This window comes from Balaenoptera ricei, chromosome 8 (assembly GCF_028023285.1).
Source record: "Balaenoptera ricei isolate mBalRic1 chromosome 8, mBalRic1.hap2, whole genome shotgun sequence".
In the NCBI taxonomy this organism is placed as follows: Eukaryota; Metazoa; Chordata; class Mammalia; order Artiodactyla; family Balaenopteridae; genus Balaenoptera; species Balaenoptera ricei.
The window spans coordinates 102,483,562-102,504,367 of record NC_082646.1 but is presented as its reverse complement, the minus strand read 5'-3'; the positions used below and the strand labels follow the sequence as shown (position 1 = coordinate 102,504,367).

Here is a 20,806-nt window from a genome sequence, read left to right as displayed (position 1 = left end):
ACTTCCCCTCTGGTAACCATAAATTCAGTTTTCTAAGTCTGTGAGTCTGCTTCTATTTTATAAATAAGTTCATTTGTATCTCTTTTTTTCCCTGCCTTTAATGGGTTTATGATCTGTTCAGAAAACCAGGTAAGCACAATTTCTGGATAATTAAGCAAAATGAATTGGGTGCTAGTTAACTCTGATGGAAATTTTATGAAGGAGATTATGCTTCCGTGGTCCCTCAGGGGAAAAAAAAATCAGATTCCATCATGCACAGTTACAGCAGGATACCCACACTGGGCAAAAACACAAGTGCAAATCTGCCATTCCCATGAATTCAAGATGAATCCAGGCACATAGTAGGTTCTCAAATTTTTCAAAATTAGTTTTGATTCTTTATCACCCTGGCCAATGCACAGCCAGAACTCAAATCCAATTGCTCACCTTTTATGTCAGGCTCATTTTTTAAAACTCTGACCTACAAAAAAAAAAAAGAAAGAAAGAAACTCACCAAATCAAAAGAGAGGAAGTGCTAAGCAAATACAGGAACCAAAAAGGGTTATAGAGGCTGCTTCACGCTGGCTCATTCAGTTCCTTTGCGGTCCTCTTCTTCAACACATGCCAAAACAGTTCCTCACAACCTGTGGTACCAGAGCATCTTGGGTGTGTGACAATGGAAGAGTTGGGTGAGTGAGGATCTTCTTGGAGGAGAAACTCTGAGGGAATGAAGACTTGGCTGCCATCTCCATGTGTGGTGGGGTATACTTCTAGCCAGATGGAGGATAGTGTTGGAAGATTTTATTTTCACTTCTTTCCTGACCTCAGGCCAACCAAGAGTGAAGCATGAGGAACTATGTTATTTTGGGGAACTATGGGTTTGCTGTTTGTAGAGGCACAATAGGCAGAGAATTTGGTGCTAACCACAGAGTAAACTCTGCACAAATACTTGTGGACTGAATTGTGATTGAAATTGTCATTTTATTATGAGCATTTTGCCTCTTGGGGGCTGCTGGAGATCTTAGGGTGGTCACAGAGTTGGCAAGTTCAGAGATGTGATTTGGGGGGGAAAAGAAAGAAAAAGGAGGGGGGTTAAAGGGTGTTATGAGAAGAAATGGAATAGAAGTACAAGAATGAGGGATTCGCAAAGGTTGGAGAAAGGCCAGAGCGGTTTCATTTGTTCCATGGTTTAGTATTAAATAAGACACAGCACTATTACTCCAGTGCTTTCATTGCTAAGCTTTTTATTGAGAGCAATTCTAAAGGAACAGATTACCATGGCCTGCAAATATGATACCTCCTTCCACTCCAAAGCAGTTGAAACCAGCAGCGAAGCCATTGGCCACACTGCTGAGAGAGATCCCTGATTTCAAACCTCTGGAGTAATGTAAAGTCTGTCATTCTTGGGACTCATTCCATATCTTTTGCCAACTTTTGTTGCTGTCATTCTTACTAACGCTGAGTCACCTTTACCCAATGTTCAAGCTGCATAATTACACAGTGCCCTGGGTTTTTGTATGTTTGGAGTATGTCAAAAGTGCAAATGACAACAACAAAAAACATCTTGCATGTTGTCTTTTTTAAAAAAATGTATTTTGAGAACTGGAGGAGTAGAGGAAGGAAGGAAGGCAAATTACAGGAGGGAAGAGATGTTAATGAAAAGGAGAAGAGTATTTAATGTTTAATAAATATTGAACTGTTTTGGAAATAAAGTCTATTTTGATAGTTGGAGTAGAATATATTTTGGATTTGGGGTAGACTCCCAGTTCTTATCCTGTGTGAAGGTTGGGGAAGTTCACATTTCTGCATGAGTTCCTCCAGAGTCCAGTTCTGCTTTTTTATTTTAGCGATACCTCATGGCTTTAATGTAGGTAATCGGCAAGGGAAGTAATGCTTATTCAGTGACTTAAGCTACATTTGTACATATGTTAATCATTTTAGTGTTCCAAGCAACCTTCTGAAATAGGTATTATCCACTGTTTTTTTTCAAATGAGAAAACTAAGGAAAACAAAATAACTTGTTCAATGTCACTCATAGGAGCATCTGACACCAAAACCGATTAAGTGACAAGGTGTTCTCCTATTTTAGCAGTTTGTTGGCTCTGGTGTTCCAGCCAATAGGATAACCCAGATAATTTAAAAATTTTTTTAGAAGTAGATTTGCGCAGTTTTGCATTTCCTCAGCAGGATGAATGGTAGAGACATTTGGTCCAGGAATGTGGAAAGTACCAAGTAGCCTGGAAGGTAACATTCATGTATGTTATCCAGGTGGCTAAACCTCATTAGGCTGTTAATAGCTACACCTCAATCGCTTCTTCAAATTGTCATCAGCTCAATAACTACCCAAAAGACTTAGGGTGGGTGTTTCTTCTCCAATGTGGAGAAATAGCGTGGAGGACAAGTCAGCCCAGGCGGGCCAATATTTCCTCTCTGCAGTACTGCCCCCAAGGTTGGTAGTTTATATCCACCCAGAAAGTCTTACCTAAACCCTCATTACATGGGGATGCTAGATAAAGGGGAACCGGGAGCAGACTCTGGCTTGGAATGAAGTCATTACAGTCTAGTGAGACCCTCAAGACACCTCACTTACTTCCCTTCCTGTGACTGTTGACACTGTTTGATTTCCACAGACGAGGCGCTATGAAAATGGACTGCAGTGTTCAGTCTGATACCCCCCACCCCGCACCAGTAATCCCGTATTTGTCATGCTGAAATTAGTCATCTTCAAATTACAGCATCTGGCCAAAAGGGAGATAATCTCGGGGTGTTGGTGATGTGTACACTCATAGGAAACAGGAAGAGAAAGGCCTGTTAACTCATGACCCAGAAAGGAGTTTTAGTAACTCTGGTTAGCTGGCGCTTCTAAGGGTAACCTTCTGCTCTTAGTGGTATGGTTTGCTTCTCTTGTAGAGGGTTTTCCCTCTCCCCTCATCTTTATTGTAAATGCCTTTTTTTTTTTTTTTAAGATTTCATTTTATTTATTTTTGGCTGCGTTGGGTCTTTGTTGCTGTGCTCGGGCTTTCTCTAGTTGTGGCCAGCGGGGGCTACTCTTAGTTGCGGTGTGTGGGCTCTAGGCACCCAGGCTCAGTAGCTGTGGTGCACAGGCTTAGTTGCTCCGCAGCATGTGGGATCTTCCTGGACTAGGGATCGAACCCGTGTCCCCTGCACTGGCAGGCAGATTCTTATCTGCTGCGCCACCAGGGAAGTCCTGACTTTTTATTTTGAATCCAAGAGGAACCATGACTTCTGTTTGGAGCAAAGCTTAGGAAATAGAAAAGAAAGAAGCTATATCTTAATAGAGGGCTATAGAATAAAAATTTGGAACTCAGAGATTTGGCATTCAGTTTGGCTAGTAAAGTCCTGAGAGAAAAAATTGTACTTTCTATTTCTACCTTACTTTTTCTTTTCTTTCCTCTTCTTTTTAAAAACCTTTTATTATAGAGAATTTTAAAATTTACAAAAGGAAAGAAAATAGTTAAAGAAGTCTGATGTACGCATCAATCACCTTAAACAATTATCAGCTCTTGGTTAATCTTATTTCATGTATACATCCACCCATTCCTTCCATTCCTAGATTATTTTAAAGTGATTTCACATATTGTATCATTTCATATGTAAATATTTCAGCATAAATATATATATATACATTTATACAAATAACCATAATACCATTATCATATCCATAATATCCTTAATAGTAATTTCTTAATGTCATGACATACCATTATCACACCTAAAATATTAACAGAAATTACTTAATATTATCAAATATCCTATCACAACTAAAATAAGTTAACAGTACTTATTACTTATTGAATTTTCAGTCACTGTTCAGTATTACTAATTGTTTCTTTCTTTGTTTGTTTGGTTTTTGCTTGTTTATTTAAGAGTCATACATTGAAATCAGTTGTAAGTCTCTTATGTCTCTTTTAGCCTTTTGGTTCCCCCTCTATCTCTTCTTTTCCATTACAGTTTATTTGTTGAAGGATCATTTGCCCTGAAGAGTTTAGCTCAGTTTGCTTATCTCTAAAATGGTGCATAAAATTCATTATATTTGTGAGCTGGATTCTTGAGAAAGATCTGTAGAGGATTTCATTTGTAAGAAATGTTTAGATCTTTTCTTATGCCATTAAGAAATACCCACCCCCGAATATCTGAAATAAATTAAAATCTTTTTTTCATGACCTGTAAAGTTCATTTTCCTCATCTGAAGACTTTAGAGCTAGGCAGATCCTTAGAAACAATATAATCCAGTGTTTTGCAAAGTTGAAAAACTACAATCTGTGGTAAGAAATCCACTGGAGATCTACTAGTGGGTCTCCATCCGCAATTTAAAAAAATACTGTTGTGATACAATTGCTTTATTATGTAGATGAGGAAACAGCTTCAGAAAAGAAAGTGTCATGCCAAGATGCACCAGAGAATCCACATGGGAATGGGGTCTGGAATTTCTGACTTGCAGGGGCCAGGGATCAGATAGCCCAGGATCAGCCAGGTGCTGCACTCAGTAGCAGCGTGAGGTTAAACAAGGTATTTGTCTCTTTCTTAATCTACAAAATAAGGACAATGCTATCACTTGCCTCAAAGCATTAGGATGACTAAATATATAAATATATAATTAAATATATAAGAAGTATAATTACTCCTGAGCACAATGCCTGTCCTGTATTAATTTTATTATTAACATTAATAATCTCCTCAAAATAATCTCCTCAAAACAGAAAGGTAACAGTGTAATACTCATCCATTAAAGTCCATTGGTTTTTCCCAAGAAAACTGCAAGAGAAACAAATCTCAGCTGTTTGGATTGCAGCATCTTGCTTGACTTTGCAACATCTGTTTCCCCTCCAATCCCTTTTTCTCCCCACACCTTAAATGACAGAACACTTATACTTTGCTTTGAGAATTTTGTTATGTGCTGGGGATATAAGAAAAAAAATTATCAGGATTAAGAATAAGTTTTACTGTACTGGCATGTTTTGGAAAACTGTAATATAATTGCTTATATTTTTCTGATGGGAAAAATATGTAGCATTTACCTTTTTCTAATTGGAGATCTTGGTGGGTGATCCACTCTAAATAAATGATAAAAATGAATATGCTGCAATATAAAAAGTCAAATTGTAGAATAAGACTATGAAATTAATGCAACCATAGGAAATAAGAAGCAGGCTACAGTATGCAGAGGGCATTAAACATCTCCTGGTAGAATGGACCATATTCTTGAAATCAAATAAGGAGTAAGGGAGGATGTTTGAATTTAGCCTTCTCTTAAGACCCAAGAGAAGAGGGAGATGAATGGAGGCACAGTGGGGATATTTAAGAGGATAATTGTTCCAGAAAACGTACATATTCTATGTCATGATTCCCTTGTATCTTTTGCTATAGATGCCTTGTTGGAGGAACTGGAATACTCCACCCTCCAGGAGAGTGATGAATACTCCAACACAGCTTCTCTTCCCCTGGACCAGCATTCCAGAAAGGAGAGCAACCATGCTGAGACCTCAAATGCCCCTTCCATTCCGGATGACTCAAGTCCCTTTCCGGTAACTTTTCATTTATTGGAGTACCTTGAATATAGATATTTGAGTGCATTTCTGAAAATTAATTGTATCTTACATAAAATGATGCAAAAGGAAAATCATATATCCAAGAAAGAGAAAAGAATTACTCAATGATAACTTAAAGGTGGTTGTTTTCAGAAAGAAGAGGAGAATGGAGAAAAATCATAGAAGAATAAACCTTTGAGAACTTTTTTTTTTTTTTTTTCCTGAGGGCCTGGTAACAGGCAGAGTATTCCCTAACTCACTTGGGATATTCTGATATCACCGTCTGGGTATCAGAGATGCATGTTGCAGTTTGACTGGAATGGCACTCAGTAAGGCCAGAGATCACCTGGGCAAGGCCAGGCAGCAGCTCAGCCAGATCTTCTCAGGATGATTTTTCAGGATCACCACTTTCCAGCTCTTATTTTCTGCTGAATATATTAGGAAATTCAATTAGTATATCCAGAGATGACGAAGCTCCAGGGAACCAACACAAACAAACTAAACTCATAAAAGATTATGTATAAAAAACCCCCAGAAATCCAATTTATTAATTTCTGGTTAGAGTTTAAACTATCAAGTAGAACAGACACTAGTATTTGCTGATATATGTATTCCCTTCCTATGGATAAGTCTACATGCATCTACTTTATGATTAGAAGGTTACTTGATGAGAATGGATTAGTGTAAGAGGAATTAAGTAGGTGCTCTTCATATCTGGTGTTTCTCAGCTATGATATTCTGATTCATCCTTGTACACTAAAGGAAATCACCAGTAGCACAGACTTGAAATTTGAGCCTATGGGTAGGTTTCCCTTTTAACTGTTCTTCCTTCCAGCTACATACATACAGTTTTAAGGATACACATTTATCTTTCTACTAAGGAGCTATTGTCTTTGTTCTCACTGTGAGATTATAGCCATAGATTCCTAACTGATCGCCTATCCTGACCACCCCCCTGCAATTTATTCTCCAAAAAGCAGCCAGGATAATCCTGTAAAACTTAAATCAGATCATCTTATTCTTCTACTCAGAACCCCAAGATGAATTGTCATCTCATTTGGAATAGAAGCCACAGTCTTTACACTGACTTTATGGAGTGACCTACATCTTGGTTCCCTTGGAAGAGCCTGGGTTTATGCTTATTTTCTTGACATCCTATTACTGACTTTACCTTTTACCCCAGATTTTCCATTTTTTGTGTGTGTGAAATTTTTAAAATTAGTATTTGCATTAAAGTAAACCAGCATGGATTAATAGACCTCCGTTTGGTTCTTCTGGCTTCTCTCACGGTCTCATGTAGTAGCATATAAAACACATGTGCAGTGAACAGAGTTCTTATTTTATTGTAGCTGGATCTAAAAGACCAATGACCACTTGTCTCTCATTTCCGGATCCTGATAAGACAAAATCTAACTGACAGCTCCCTTTGAAGGATAATATGCAAGGTACTGGCTGTTAAAGCTAAGCGTTCAAGCACAGCCGTCAGGGGCAGCTAACTCCTTTGGTCTTAGGTGGTGGCAGGAAAAACCTTGAGGTTTTTTTTCCCCTGGTGGCCACTTGGTATAGCACCACTCATGCTGTGCTGTGGTCCATGTGGTGGTCTGTGAGATGCAGGGAGCCTCTTCAGGGTCAGAAAGAAATATGGGAAATTGTGACTTAATGTCACACAAGTTGTGTCTAGGAAATAGAGGCTGAGCGTTCTTGCCACAGAGTACAGTATAATCTAAATGTTCTTGTTAAATCAGTGTTGTCACTAATTGTATATTAAGGCAATAACTGTTAGTTTTATTATTTGGTAATGCTTTTAAATTTTGCAACAAACGCTTTCAGCAGCATTTGGCTCAAACCAAAACCAAAACTGCACGTTTGTCTCACAAAAGTTGATGATGGGACTTCCCTGGTGGTGCAGTAGTTTAGACTCTGCACTCCCAATGCAGGGGGCCTGGGTTCGACCCCTGGTCAGGGAACTAGATCCCACATGCATGCCGCAACTAAGAGCTCGCATGCTGCAACTCAGGAGCCCATCTGCCACAACTAAGACCCAGAGCAACCAAATAAAAAAAATAATAAAATAAAGTTGATCATGGATGTGGAATCTAAGTATTTGTTAACATTTACCATCCACTGTGAGGGGAATAGAATTATCACTGTCCATTTGAAAACCGCAAGACACAAATATGGGGAAGAAGCATCAGGATCTACTTCAAAAATTAATGTCTAATTTAAGAAGAATGGGCCAGCAGATGATAATTCAATATGTGAAGCTGCAGGAGGTATGTTTACATGTCACTGAAAAGCACACCTTTCCATTTGGATCAAATTAGTCTTCTAAATTAATTTTGCTCATTTTCAATTCCAAGTTTTCTTGTGCTTGTAAGTAAAGTGAATTGGTGATGATTAATTAATTGATTCCCTTTGCAAGCCATCAAATAATACCAGATTAAATCAATTAGAGACCTCAATTAGAAAATTTAATTTCAAAATGGTTTAATTTTTACATCCAATTCAAAGAATCAAAGCAAAATATTTAGAAGTTCATTCTTTTGTCTAAAATGAGATTGTTAATGCCATTGTAAATTTAGTTGAAAAGTTCAACAATGGAGATTAAATGTTGTTTTGGGGGGGTGATAATACTAATACAGATTTTGGTGGAGCAGAGCATGTGGTAAAATCAATGTTCTTACTTACATACTTAAAAGCCTATGGAGCAGATATGTACTTGGAATTTGTTGTGATATGCACAAAATTCGTGACTGCATCCAAATAAGCTTTAGTATTCCACCAATCAAAATAGCAACTGCAGTTGTTAAAATTTACAAATTATATATGTATGTATATTTGTACACAATCAGGGTATATATATAGCTCATCTACAAAACTTTCGTGACAGAAGCTCTTGTTGAATGTAAAAATGTATTAGCATGGCTGTATGTATTTTCTCTCTTCATTGCCTGTGAGCCTGAGCCTTTGAAAAACCACTTTGTAAAGCAGCCTAAATTTAGGCCACATTTATGGGCAAAATCAGTTGGAAATATTTAATCAAATTATTCAATGAATGTAGCATGAAAAGTCAGCTTTTGAAGTTTTTAACAAGTTGCAATTATGTGAAACAAAGCTTACAAAAAGGAAGAAGCTCAGATTTCTCCCTACAAAAGCCTGGGAGGAATTCAACAAATCAAAAGATGAGAGTTCAAATGGTTTAATTACCTAACTTGAAAATCGTGCTTTGGAAACATCTTGACTTTGACAGACCTCCTGATTTTAATTGGATAGATTTATATTCCCACCGGAATGGGATGAAATTGTAAAGGCCTGTGATTTTGCAGTATCTACATTTGATGAAGTGTTAAAAGCCATCACAAATAGGGACAATTTAAGAGCTCTGTCCTGTAAAAATATTATTGAAGAAAGGTGGGCCGAATGGAGGCAGAAATACAGCACATGTGAAAATATTGGAGCTGAAATAATTACACATTTTAATATAAAAAATAGAATTCAGAATATCTTCCATTTAGCAGAATCTGCTCTGAACTTACAGGTTCATCAGCATCTGGAGAGAGAGTATTTTCTCAGTTAAAACTATTATGGGCTATGGAGAAGCAGTGTCAACAATTTCAAATATACTAACCATAAAATGAAGCTTTGTAGAAGATTGCAATTTTATAAAAAATATAAAAATAAATAAGATCATATAGAAAAGAAAGACATTTTTCAGAAAAATTTTCACATCACAGTGTTAAAGGCAACAATGGCTAAGTAGCCAATTAAGGTATATATAAATATATCTATATCTCAAGAATAATTATTTACTTATGCTATTTTTAAATGTTTAAATAATCAATATGAAAGGTTTAAAATTTTTTTGCTTTCATGTTCATAGCTGTGTGTCATTTAAAAATATTCTAGAAAATTTTATTTTGAATAGAATTAGTTTATTGGTCCACCAATATAATAAAATAAAAATTTTGGTCCATAAATACATATTTAAAAATTAATGTAATATTAATTATTTTTTAGTCCCCTCTTTCACTCTTAAAGGTGTCCCAGTTTGAATAATGAATTATATGGTCACCCTACTTGCATGACTTGGCCCCTTGTACTATTTGCCCCTGTCTCATTGGTTCACTCACCTCCTATCTGTTCCATAGATGTCTCCAGGGTGCTGTCTATCTGGATCATGTTACCCTTGATATCTGCATGCTTCCCTCACCCCCTACAAGCCCTTGTCCAAGTGCCCCTTTCTCAGTGAGTCCTTACCCAACCAATATATTTATAAATGCCATCCCTCCCCCATTTCTTATCTCCTACCCTTCATTAATTTTTATTATTTTTTTACATATTAATTTATTATCTGTTTCTCACCACCATAATGTAAGGCTCAGGAACCATTTCTGTTCCTTTGTTTTGTTTTGTTTGTTGACTCCTGCATCCCCAGCCCTGGCACATGACAGGCACTCAATAAATATTTGTTCGTGAAATAAACTACTGGCCAACTACCCTTTAGAGTCACTCATTATTTCTTTTGGTATGTTAAATTTAATTGTGTTATAGTCTTCCCCTAGACACCATCCTGTCTAGTTAAAGGGGCTTTGCTCTGACTCATTTTGTTTGTTTTATGGTTCTTTTCTGAGTACAATGACTTCTCTATGTCAGTGCTTTTAGGGCAGGGAGGGGGACACCGTATTTGTTCACATGCCAGCTACTGTGCTTAGAATTTGGCCTTCCTCTGTGGGATGGCTGGTACTCCTCTGCCTTGTGAAAGGAGATTTCAGAGATAGGCTAGTTATCGTCCCCTTTAGAAGCTAAAAACATCTTCTAACTCTGGGTGTAGATAAGTACCAACATTTTTTTTTTTATTTAAAAAATTATTTTATTGAGGTATAGATGATTTACAATGTTGTGTTAATTTCTGCTGTACAGCAAAGTGATTCAGTTATACATATATATACGTATTCTTTTTCGTATTCTTTTCCATTATGGTTTATCACAGGTTATTTTTTTTAACATCTTTATTGGAGTATAATTGCTTTACAGTGGTGTGTTAGTATCACAGGGTATTGAATATAGTTCTCTGTGCTATACAGTAGGACCTTGTTATTTATCCAGCATCCAACAGAAATTCATTCTTTCTTCTCTTTCACTTGTATGTCTTAGGTGCAGCTCGTGTATACTACCAAAATCCAGGAGCCCCATGTCCACAGGTATTTTTTAAAATTAAATACTTAAAAAATTAAGTTTATTAGATAATTGTTATCAGCTGTGTTTGGACCATAATTTGCTTTGCAGGTGTTTATTATTAGAATTCCTACTACCCTCCCCCTCGTTCCATGATCTGTGAGCAGAGGTGGATTTCTGCCCAGCTGACTTGGCAGTTTCTCAAGGAGCCTGGCTTTTAGACAGGTTGTCCAGGATGGTGGGCTCTGCTATTTCCTTTACCACCTGAAAAAGTGTAAATAGTCCAAGTCACCACAGATGTTTTGGCCCAGCCATTTCAGATATCATGCTTCAGTTCACAAAAGAGAAAACACCTAAAGAAATTTCAGCCAGATGCTGACAAAGTCAGACCTAGGATCAGGGCTGCGCTAAAACAGTGTGTCTCCATGGAAGATTAATGAATATATACTTCTTTCCATATTTGCTCAAAATTTATTTAGTGGTGGAGGGATTTCCTTTTAATAAAAGTTATTTATTGAAACAGATCCACTTACTAAATTATCTCTTCTGGCCAAAGCAGAATTGACAGTCTAAAAAAATTAAAAGGCCACTTTTCCTGTTCTCTCTTCAGTTATAGCTTGCAATTTTTTTAAAAAAAGTGAGACAGCATTCTGGGAAACAAAGGGTTTAAAATGTAGGTAGTAAAGGTCCATGCTTGGTGAAGAGTACTACACCACATATTATTTGGTTTCAGAATTGCAACCAATAGTGCACACATGGTGTAAAAATAAGGGAAGGACCTGTGCTATCTTTTGAAGTCTTTTTACAACTCCCCACTTTAAGGCACTTTCTACTTTGATGGGAGTGAGGCCAATTTACTAATACATATGCCAGCTTATTCCAGTTCTAGGAAGCTGCCGGGTGGGCGTGTCTCCTAGGCCTTCCTGTCTCTCCCCCTTGTAAAAACATGAAAACAAAGCAAAGCAACAACAACAACAAAACAGTACCTGGTACACAATAGGCTCTCAGTTAATATTGATTTTTTTTTAAATTGAGGAAACCAAGACTTTAATGGAAACACTAATAAACACAGGAACGTATGAGAACCAGCCCAGCCAACAGCCATTTTCCTGTATATCTGGCATTGTGATCAGTTGATGGCATGCCAATGGTAACTTATTGACACCCCCTCCTCTGTAGTACAAATCTGTGATCTGTTTCCCATCAGACCCCTTTCTCCCTCTTCTCTTGCTCTGCTCTGTACTCCAGGGGAGCTGAACCCTGCAGGTTGGGTTTTCCAGGCTCCAGGGTCTGTAGGCTTTTACTGGTTTCAACCAATGGGAGGCACTGTGGAGAGACTGGAGGGTGAAAGGCAGGGAAATTTAGGGCCTTTGCTCCCCCCAGCCTCTCTCTCCACAGTGTCTCTGTCAGCAGTTATATCTACTTTTATGGCTTCAGCTGGAGAAAAACAGGTCTGTTGTGGTTCCCGTTTATGCCTATTAACCTGGGCTCCTGGGCTCTGGTAACTTTGCCTCTTTGCTTTGTCCCTTTGGCCTCATGGCTTCCTGCTGTAGCTAATCTCTGGGTTCCCTCAATGTTTTCTGTTTGCTTCTTAGTTCTCCCATCACCTGTGTAATCAAATTTCTGGATTGAATTCCTTCTTCTTACTCCTAGTGTTTGTATTTTCCTGAGTGGACCTTGATCGATGTACTTAACCATTACTGAATGATACTTATTGTGTAGATCTGAGTGGGAGAGTGATATGAAATCCAGGTGGCCTAGTAAATATGTAATGGACTGATACAAACCCGAGGCTGGTATAATTCAGAGCCAACAAGGCTCACGTGTACAGATGGAACATGAGACACAGAAACAAGATTCCTGCATTGTTTCCACCGTTTCCTCTGGCTTGCTTAAATTAACCAAACGTTAGTTTCAACTTTAAAAGTACCAATACCTTGAAATACTAGTCGAGAATATAACAATATGATAGTATTTAGAAATGTATCTTTTATATGAACAGAAATAATTTTGGTAAGAATAGGGAGGGAGACTTCATAAAAATATTGCAGAGGAATGAATGGGGGATAAAAATGAAACCCCTCACTTGAGAAGTCTGGATTTTTTTAAACGCATCTCTTGTATTTGTATTATTAAAACCTCTGAGTAATGAAGTTGTTGCTGATGGCATGCTAAGCGCCTTTATCATCTTCAGTAGGTCTGGGGACAAATCAAAGGAGATTTGAGGTTTCTCTCTTTTCACAAACATTTCCTGTAGTGATGCAAACATCACTCTTCAAGGTCTCTCATTTCTTATTTAGAAGTTTATATTGTTGACTCAATTACTCTTAGGATATTTTGGCAATGATCTATTTCTCCTTATACACTGCACTAGGAGTCTGGTTAGAAACCAGTAAGAGTTCTTTCAATAAGCACAAGTATACCCCACCTGTGAGATGGACAGGTTTTTAGGATTATACAGACCCATCTAAGAAACTACATTTATTCTACACTGGGGCACAGGGCAGAAGAATGTGTTCCCAGTCCTGCTGCCTTTTGTATTTCCAAGACACATGCCTGTGGCAGCAATTACTAAGGGGTAATGACTGAAAAGAGTTGTGAGAGAGAGCTCCTCTGTACTTTGTTGGAAACCTCCAAGAACTAAATCAGTCACTTGTAATCAGTCACCTGACCATTTTTGTTCTTAAACACCCCTACTCCAAAAAAAAAAAAAAAAGCAGAAACCCAAACTTATGTGGGGCAGGAGGCCATGTTGTACCTAAAAGACAAAGTCTTTTAAGAAGGGAAGAGATCCACTTCCTCCTAAATTTTCCTTGTTAAATACTCAAACTGAGTCAGTAGCAGGACATATCGTACCCAAGAGATAGTCTTTTTTTCTTAAGAGAGGAAGATAAGCATCTTCCTTCTACTTTTTCCCCAGCTGATAAATACATAAAAATAAGTAAAGTAGTAAGACTTTGTTGTCATTTTTGAAAATATATTTAGTGAAAGACGTAGAATATTTGGTTTTATTTATGGCTTTGTGTGTGTGTGTGTGTGTGTGTGTGTCTGTCACACACACACACAGTTTGGTGGGTTGTTAGCTAAGCTTCTTGGTTAACGTTGGTTGCAAACATTATTCCAGAGTCAGTTACCTATATAACCCAGTGATTCCACTTCTCAGAGTGTACTCTATGGAAATAAATATCAAATATTTATGTAGCAGTATTGATTATAACAGTGAAAATCAGAAGCAATCTAGGTGTCTAACAATAAGTGATTGATTTCATAAATTATGGCACATTATGCGTTTGAAAACTATATAGCCTTTATATATCATTTTAAAAGATAATTTAGTGATAGAAAACACAAGCTTCACAGTCTGCAGGCCCAAACTCTGTTATTTGCCATCTGTATTGGGTAGAGCAAAGTTTTTAACTTCTCTAGGTCCCAGTTTTTTCATCTGGGAGTGATAAAACTTACCTTTAAGGTTTTTATGAGGATTTAAAGAGAACATGTGTAAAACCCTTTACAGAGTGCCTGGCGCAGTGTACACACTCAATAAATGCTAACTATTACGTTTGCAAAGGACAGATAAGGATGTGCATAAGGATATGGAAAAATGGTAACTTTAAAACATGAAAAAAGCAGTAATATTCAAATTTTCTAAAATCATACACAATCATAGAAGAGTGTAAAAATATAAGCCAGCATGTCTAGAGTATTAACTGCCTCTCAAAAGGAAGATTATGTGTGGTTTAGTTTTTTCTTTGTATTCCTCTGCAGTTTTAAAATGTTCTGCATTTAACATATTAATTTTATATTTAAAAATAATTTTAGTAGGACTCACAACACTGTAACTGTATTAATGTAGTATACGGAAGGTTGTTTATGGAATCGTTATTTATGCATGTGTGCATGTGTGTATAACTAAGATATACGTGAGAATTGTACTGCTGATGCCCCATCTGCCACCCCTACCGCCTCATCCGTTTTCATCATTGTTTCTTTTCTAGTATAGAGGACCTTTGTGTTGAAAATACAACTTCATGTACACAATTATTTTATAAACTCACGTATATAAAAAGTCAGAGAGATACCTTCTGCTTAATATTACTGTAAACCTAAAACTGCCCTAAAAAATAGTCTTTAAAAAAAGTCAAAGAAGGGACTTCCCTGGTGGTCCAGTGATTAGAACTCCGCGCTTTCACTGCTGGGTCCCGGTTCAATCCCTGGTTGGGGAACTAAGATCCCGCAAGCCACGCTGGCACCACCAAAAAAAAAAAAGTCAAAGAAGTGCGAGATATACAGGGTAAAATGTGAGACCACCTCCAGTAGAGTCTTTCCTCCCACCACCTAATTACCAGCTCCTTAGGTAACTGTGCCGGTAGGTATGTCTGCTTACAGACCTTTGTGTATGCATATTCATACTTATGTATCTGTGCTTTTAAAATTAGATAAATGGAAGGATATTTTTCATACTGTTCTGGGCCTTGCTTTTTTAAGTTAACAATATAAATGAGAAGTCTTCCTTAGTTCATAAAATTCTATGTGGGCATTCTTTTTAGCAGCTGCAGGGTTATTCTATAGCATGGGTGGACCATAATTTATTTGACTATATTTTCATTTAGTTTTAATTTGCTCATAAAAACTATTCTGTTTTTGTGTTTTAAGGAATGTCCTTGTACGTATATCTTTATAGATATGTCCAATTTTTCTGTAGGATAGAGTCTTAGAAGTGAAATTGCTGAATCCAAGGGTATATGCATTTGAAATATTGATAGATGCTACCTTGCAAAGGGTTTTATAACTTATGTAACTACCTATAATATATGTAAATGTATCTGTGTAGATATAACCCTGACTTTTGCCAACACTGCATATTGTCAATCTTTCAAAACTTTGATTCATGGGAAAAAAATGGTATCTCACCATTTAATTTGCATATTAAAGATTGAGATTGAGTATATTTTTATGTAGTAAACATTCAAATTTCTTTTTCTGAAACTTAACTTTTAAAAAAATCCTTAGCTCAGGTTTCTTTTGCATTATATTTTTACTATTGATTAATCAACTTTTAAATATTTGAATATTGTTTATGTTTTAAATATTTATTCATGTTAAATTTTTTAATACTATCTTTATCAATATTTTTTCTTTTTTGACATCACTTGGGAGTTTTATGCCTTTTTTAGGAAAGTCTTTATCGCTCCAAATTATTAAAAAATCCTCCATTTTCTTCTAGTATTTTTGTTTAAACATTTATATCTTGAATTCATTAAAAACACATTTGTGTGTACAGTGTGTTAGGGATCTAAATTTACTGTGTTCCAAATAGGTTATCATGCACCTTGATTCTAATAGTCTGTTCCTGATTATTTGAAATGCCAGGTTTACCATATGCAATGTGCTCATAGGTACCAGAGTCTGTTTCTGGGTTTTCTAGTCTACCCTACTTTTGTTCTACTTGTCTGTTTCTTTACCAACATCACACAAATTAAATTATTATCACTCTATAGGATACCGCATCTACTGGGGCAAGTTATCCCTGTTTTTTTTTTTCTTTCTTCAAAATTGCCTTGAGTGTTCTCGCTTGTATTGAATTTTAGCATCAGCCTATTGAATAATTCGATTATAATTTTTGTATGGATTATATTGAATTTATAGTTTAATTGGGAGAAACTGACATCATATTATGCATCTTTATTTAGGTGGGTCTTCTTTTTAGTGATTTTTCTTCATAGAAATCTTACACATTTCTTGTTAGATTTATTCTTTAATACTTAGTATATTTTTTTCTTGGCATTGTGAACACATTTTTCTCCTCATTGAATTTTCAAATCAGTTACCCCTGGTCTATAGGAAAGACACGAATTATTTCATTTTATTCTTGTATCTAGTAGCCATCCTGATTTTTAAAAATTCATTATAATAGTTGTTATATCATTTATCTGTCATTTTCTAGGAATATTATTATATATTTAAAAAGAGTGAGAGTGCTTTATGTTTTTCTTTAAAATATATAAATCTCTTATCTTTACTTTTAAATGCATTTGCTAATGCATTCTGGAATAATATTGGAGACTAGCAATGAGGGTAGGAGCCTTGTCCTCCTCTTCCCTAAATTAGAAATGTGCTTAGTATTTGACTATTAAATATGAGGCTTGTTATAGATTTTTATAGACATATTTTGTCAGGTTATGGAATTTTTCTTCTTCTCCTCGATCTTCAACAACAAGAATGGTGGTTAAATTTGTTTTCAGTTGCTTTTCAGTACTTCTCAATATGTTTATAAAGATTTTCTCTTTTTCTGTTAGTATAATGAATTATAATAATCCTTTACGTAATGTTGAACCATTCTTGGATGACTGGTATGCACACTACCACACACACACACACACACATGCACACCATTCTGTCTTTGGTTTTAGTACCAAGTTTCTGAGATATTCATTGAACCTGTTGGGTGATTTTTCCATATTTTATTATGTACTTGGTAATTTATACAACGCTCCCAAAAAGCTGTTAGTTTTTTTGGTTTGTTTTCTGTTTAACTGATTTATGCTTTTATTCCTTCTGTTTAATTATTATTTTATTTTTTATTTTTTGAGAGTCTTGAGTTGGATGTTTCATTTGCTTCTGGTCTTTTTTATTTTTCAATATTGCACCTAAGTCTATTTATATTTTTCCTTTCAATAACATTTTGCTTTCAACTCTGCAGAGCATGTGTGATTTTATAGCTATTTCTAAATAGTTTGAAAATTGTTAATTTTTTCTTTCTCCCAAGAATTACTTAGAATTACTTTATTTTTATTTAAGTAGACAGGATATGGTCTGTATGATTTACTTCTTAGAATTTATTAGACTCTATTTTGTGTCCTCACACGTGGTTAATTTTACTAATGATTATGCAGGTATTTGAATAAAAATCTGTTTACTGTTTCTGGGGCCCATGGACCAATGTCTTCTCTGTATTTATTTATTTTTATGTATTTTATATATTATATAAATGTTATTATATGTTATATAAATATATATTAAACATATAAATACATAGTATATATATTATATATTTATTTTTTGTCTTTCACTTGACAATAACTGAAAGAAGATATAATACTTTATAGTTTAAAAAAGGATGCTGTTAAAATAAAAAATACACATTGGACCGTGGTCTTCAAACTCTTTTCAGAGGCTGCTTTTTTCCTGGTTGTTGGGGGAGAATGGCCACCCAGCTACAGGTCCGGCACTTTTCTTCATGCACTTGAGAACAATAGTCAGTTTTTGAGATGACCAGAGGGAGACATGGAGACAAAGGCAGGGAGACCTTGTTCAGATGTTTAGTACCTATTTTTAAAAAATAGTCTCTGTCTCTAGTTGTAGTCATATCTAAGGGGTTAATAGTTAAAACTGCGTTTTCTGGTATTTTATGCATGGCCTAACATTTATTTGAGTTTTGATGTGTTGGTATGACTTTTTGTTTTCTCCCTATAGTGAGGTCCAAGAGCCAAAGGAATCACTGCCACCTCCTAAAACCTCAGCAGCTGTGCAGTTGGAGGAGCTGATGGCCCACCTGTGTGAAATGCAGACCCAGGTGAGCACAGTCCCTGTGATACAGCCTTCAGGGTCTCATCTCTGTGGACTCAGCTCTGCATTCCCCCTTGAGAAACTCTTCTAAGTCATTATTCATTTTCCCATACTAAATTTAATTCAATGGATGAACTCAATTTTGTACTATGTATTTTTTTTTAATTGAAGTATACTTGATTTACAATGTGTTGTATTAGTTTCAGGTGTACAGCAAAGTGATTCAGTTTTGTGTGTGTGTGTGTGTATATATATATATAAATATATATGTGTGTGTATATATATAGATATATATAGATATAGATATATATATATAACTGATTCTTTTCCCTTATAGGTTATCACAAAATATTGAGTATAGTTCCCTGTGCTATCCAGCAGGTCCTTGTTGGTTATCTATTTTATATACAGTAATGTGTATATGTTAATCCCAAACTCCTAATTTACCCCCCGCCACCCCTTTACCCCTTTGGAAACCATAAGTTTGTTTTTTATGTCTGTGGGTCCATTTCTGTTTTGTATATAAGTTCATTTGTATCAATTTTTTTAAGGTGTATTATCTGGACATAAAAGATACTGTGATACGGGTTCTGATCTCAAGGGGCTTGGAGTGTGCTTGATAAAATGAGGCATAAGACTCTGTGACATTTATAGAATAAAAGACAGATTGTTTGCCACTGAAGCTGGATAAAGCGTGGAAGGGCTGTTAAAGAGAACCCCCTGAGTGGGATGGAGGACACCTGTGGGCTAGCTGGGTCAGAGCAAGGGAGAGCAAAGTGTGGCTTTGACAGTAGGACGGATGAGTCCTAAACTCATACTGAGATAAAATCTGCCCCCTTGTTCTAGTCTCCAGAGCATGGGTGGCAAGCTCACTGGCCTGGCAGGGAATGGAACTCACCTAAATGGACCTAAGAATTTATTAAGGGAATTATCATCTAGAATTCATTCTTTTTTTAACCTATTTTATGTTGGAGTATAGTTGATTAACAGTGTTGTGTTAGTTTCAGGTGTACAACAAAGTGATTCAGTTATACATATACAGATATATATTCCTTTTCAAATTATTTTCCCATTTAGGTTATTACAGAATATTGAGCTAGAATTCTTGAGATAGAGAATCCATCCATTCTGAATTGGTTGGGGGATATGATATGTACCCATGAAATGAGCATGAAATAGTTTCAGGGCAGTGTATAAAAATGTGTGTCATTGGAAGGACAGGAAGCTTATCTCTGTGGCTCACGTTTGGACTTCCAATGCCCAGCACTGTTCCTGATACATTATGAATAATGCGTACTTATTAGAGGGACAAATGAATAAATATCAGAAACAAGGTTTCTTTAATGTCTACAGTAAAGCTGGGTGCATTCCTCATTGCACTGTATATCTGAAAATACTAGAAAAAAATCTACATTAGGAATTTTTTCTTTTTCTTGGCCACGCCGCTCTGTATGTGGGATCTTAGTTCACCGACCAGGGATCGAACCCACGTCCCCTGCATTGGAAGTGCAGAGACTTAACCGCTGGACTGCCAGGGAAGTCCCTGCGCTAGGAGTTTTAATTGTGTGGTGTTTTTAAATTGGTTTAGCACGTGTCTTGGTTTATTTACATTTTCAAAAAATATCTGTTTATTTTTTGAATACCTTTACACTGTACAAAAATCAAAAGTACAAAAGTTTACAGTGAGCTGTTCCCAGCCATCCAGTTCTGCCCCTTGGAGGTAGTCAGTATTTTCTACTTTCTACATACCCTTTCAAAAGTATTCTGGAATATACCAGCAAATAGCTATAGATGTAAATGTACGATGTGTAGCTATAGATACATTATTGTGTTTTTACTTAGGTACTTTCAGGCCTTTTCCATGTTAACCTTTTGAACATTACTCTCTTCAGCATTAACTAACATATAATAGAGGAGGAAGGAAATGTGTCATATGATAAGATTCTTGAAGGGAAATGAGCATTTTGCATTAGTGAGATAATGTGAGGTTATTCCAGTCAGTAAAAAGTGGATAAGTAGAGGCCTGAAGGCAGACAGTAACAGATCACATTCAGGAGACTGCAGGGAACCTGGCTGGCTTTAAACAATGGAGGCTTTTCACGGAGTAATAAAAGATGAGATTGGAAAGGTAAAGTGAGGGCAGTGGATGGGAGACTTTGAATGTCCATCTGATGCTGCAAATTCCATGCTGGAAGCAATGGAGAATCATTGTAGTTCTCTGATCAGGAAGTATTAGATAGATGTTTGCAGTAGCCCAGTTGGAAAGGAGTTGAGAGAGATGGAATCTCAGGACCAGAGTTGACGAAGGATAAGTTGGGCAATTTGTAATTTGTTCTGTTTTGTAATTTGAGGTTTTTCCTTTGAACGTTTTATAATAACTGTTTTGGAGTTTTGCTTTAATAAATCCAGTCCATCAGCAAGTCTTATCTGACAACTTTCACCACCTTCTCCACTGACACTGGTCCAAGTCATTTCTAGTTTGAGCTGTTATAATGGTCTCCTGCCTAACTAGTGCCTCTAATTCCACTCTGGCTTGC

General features: G+C 36.3%; 1 protein-coding gene across 4 annotated transcripts in view; it reads left to right on the top strand.

Annotated features, from left to right (window-relative positions):
* The window catches only part of LPXN (leupaxin), a 42,779-nt gene that overhangs the window by 3,619 nt on the left and 18,354 nt on the right, over nucleotides 1–20,806 (top strand). For 2 of the 4 annotated variants that reach the window (XM_059931646.1, XM_059931647.1), the window contains exons 2-4: nucleotides 5,368–5,525; nucleotides 10,683–10,729; nucleotides 18,177–18,276. In XM_059931646.1, coding sequence (XP_059787629.1) covers nucleotides 5,368–5,525; nucleotides 10,683–10,729; nucleotides 18,177–18,276 — 305 coding nt within the window. Of the gene's footprint in view, nucleotides 1–588; nucleotides 669–5,367; nucleotides 5,526–10,682; nucleotides 10,730–18,176; nucleotides 18,277–20,806 lie in introns of those variants that run through there. The other 2 variants (XM_059931648.1, XM_059931649.1) reach the window with 2 other exon arrangements.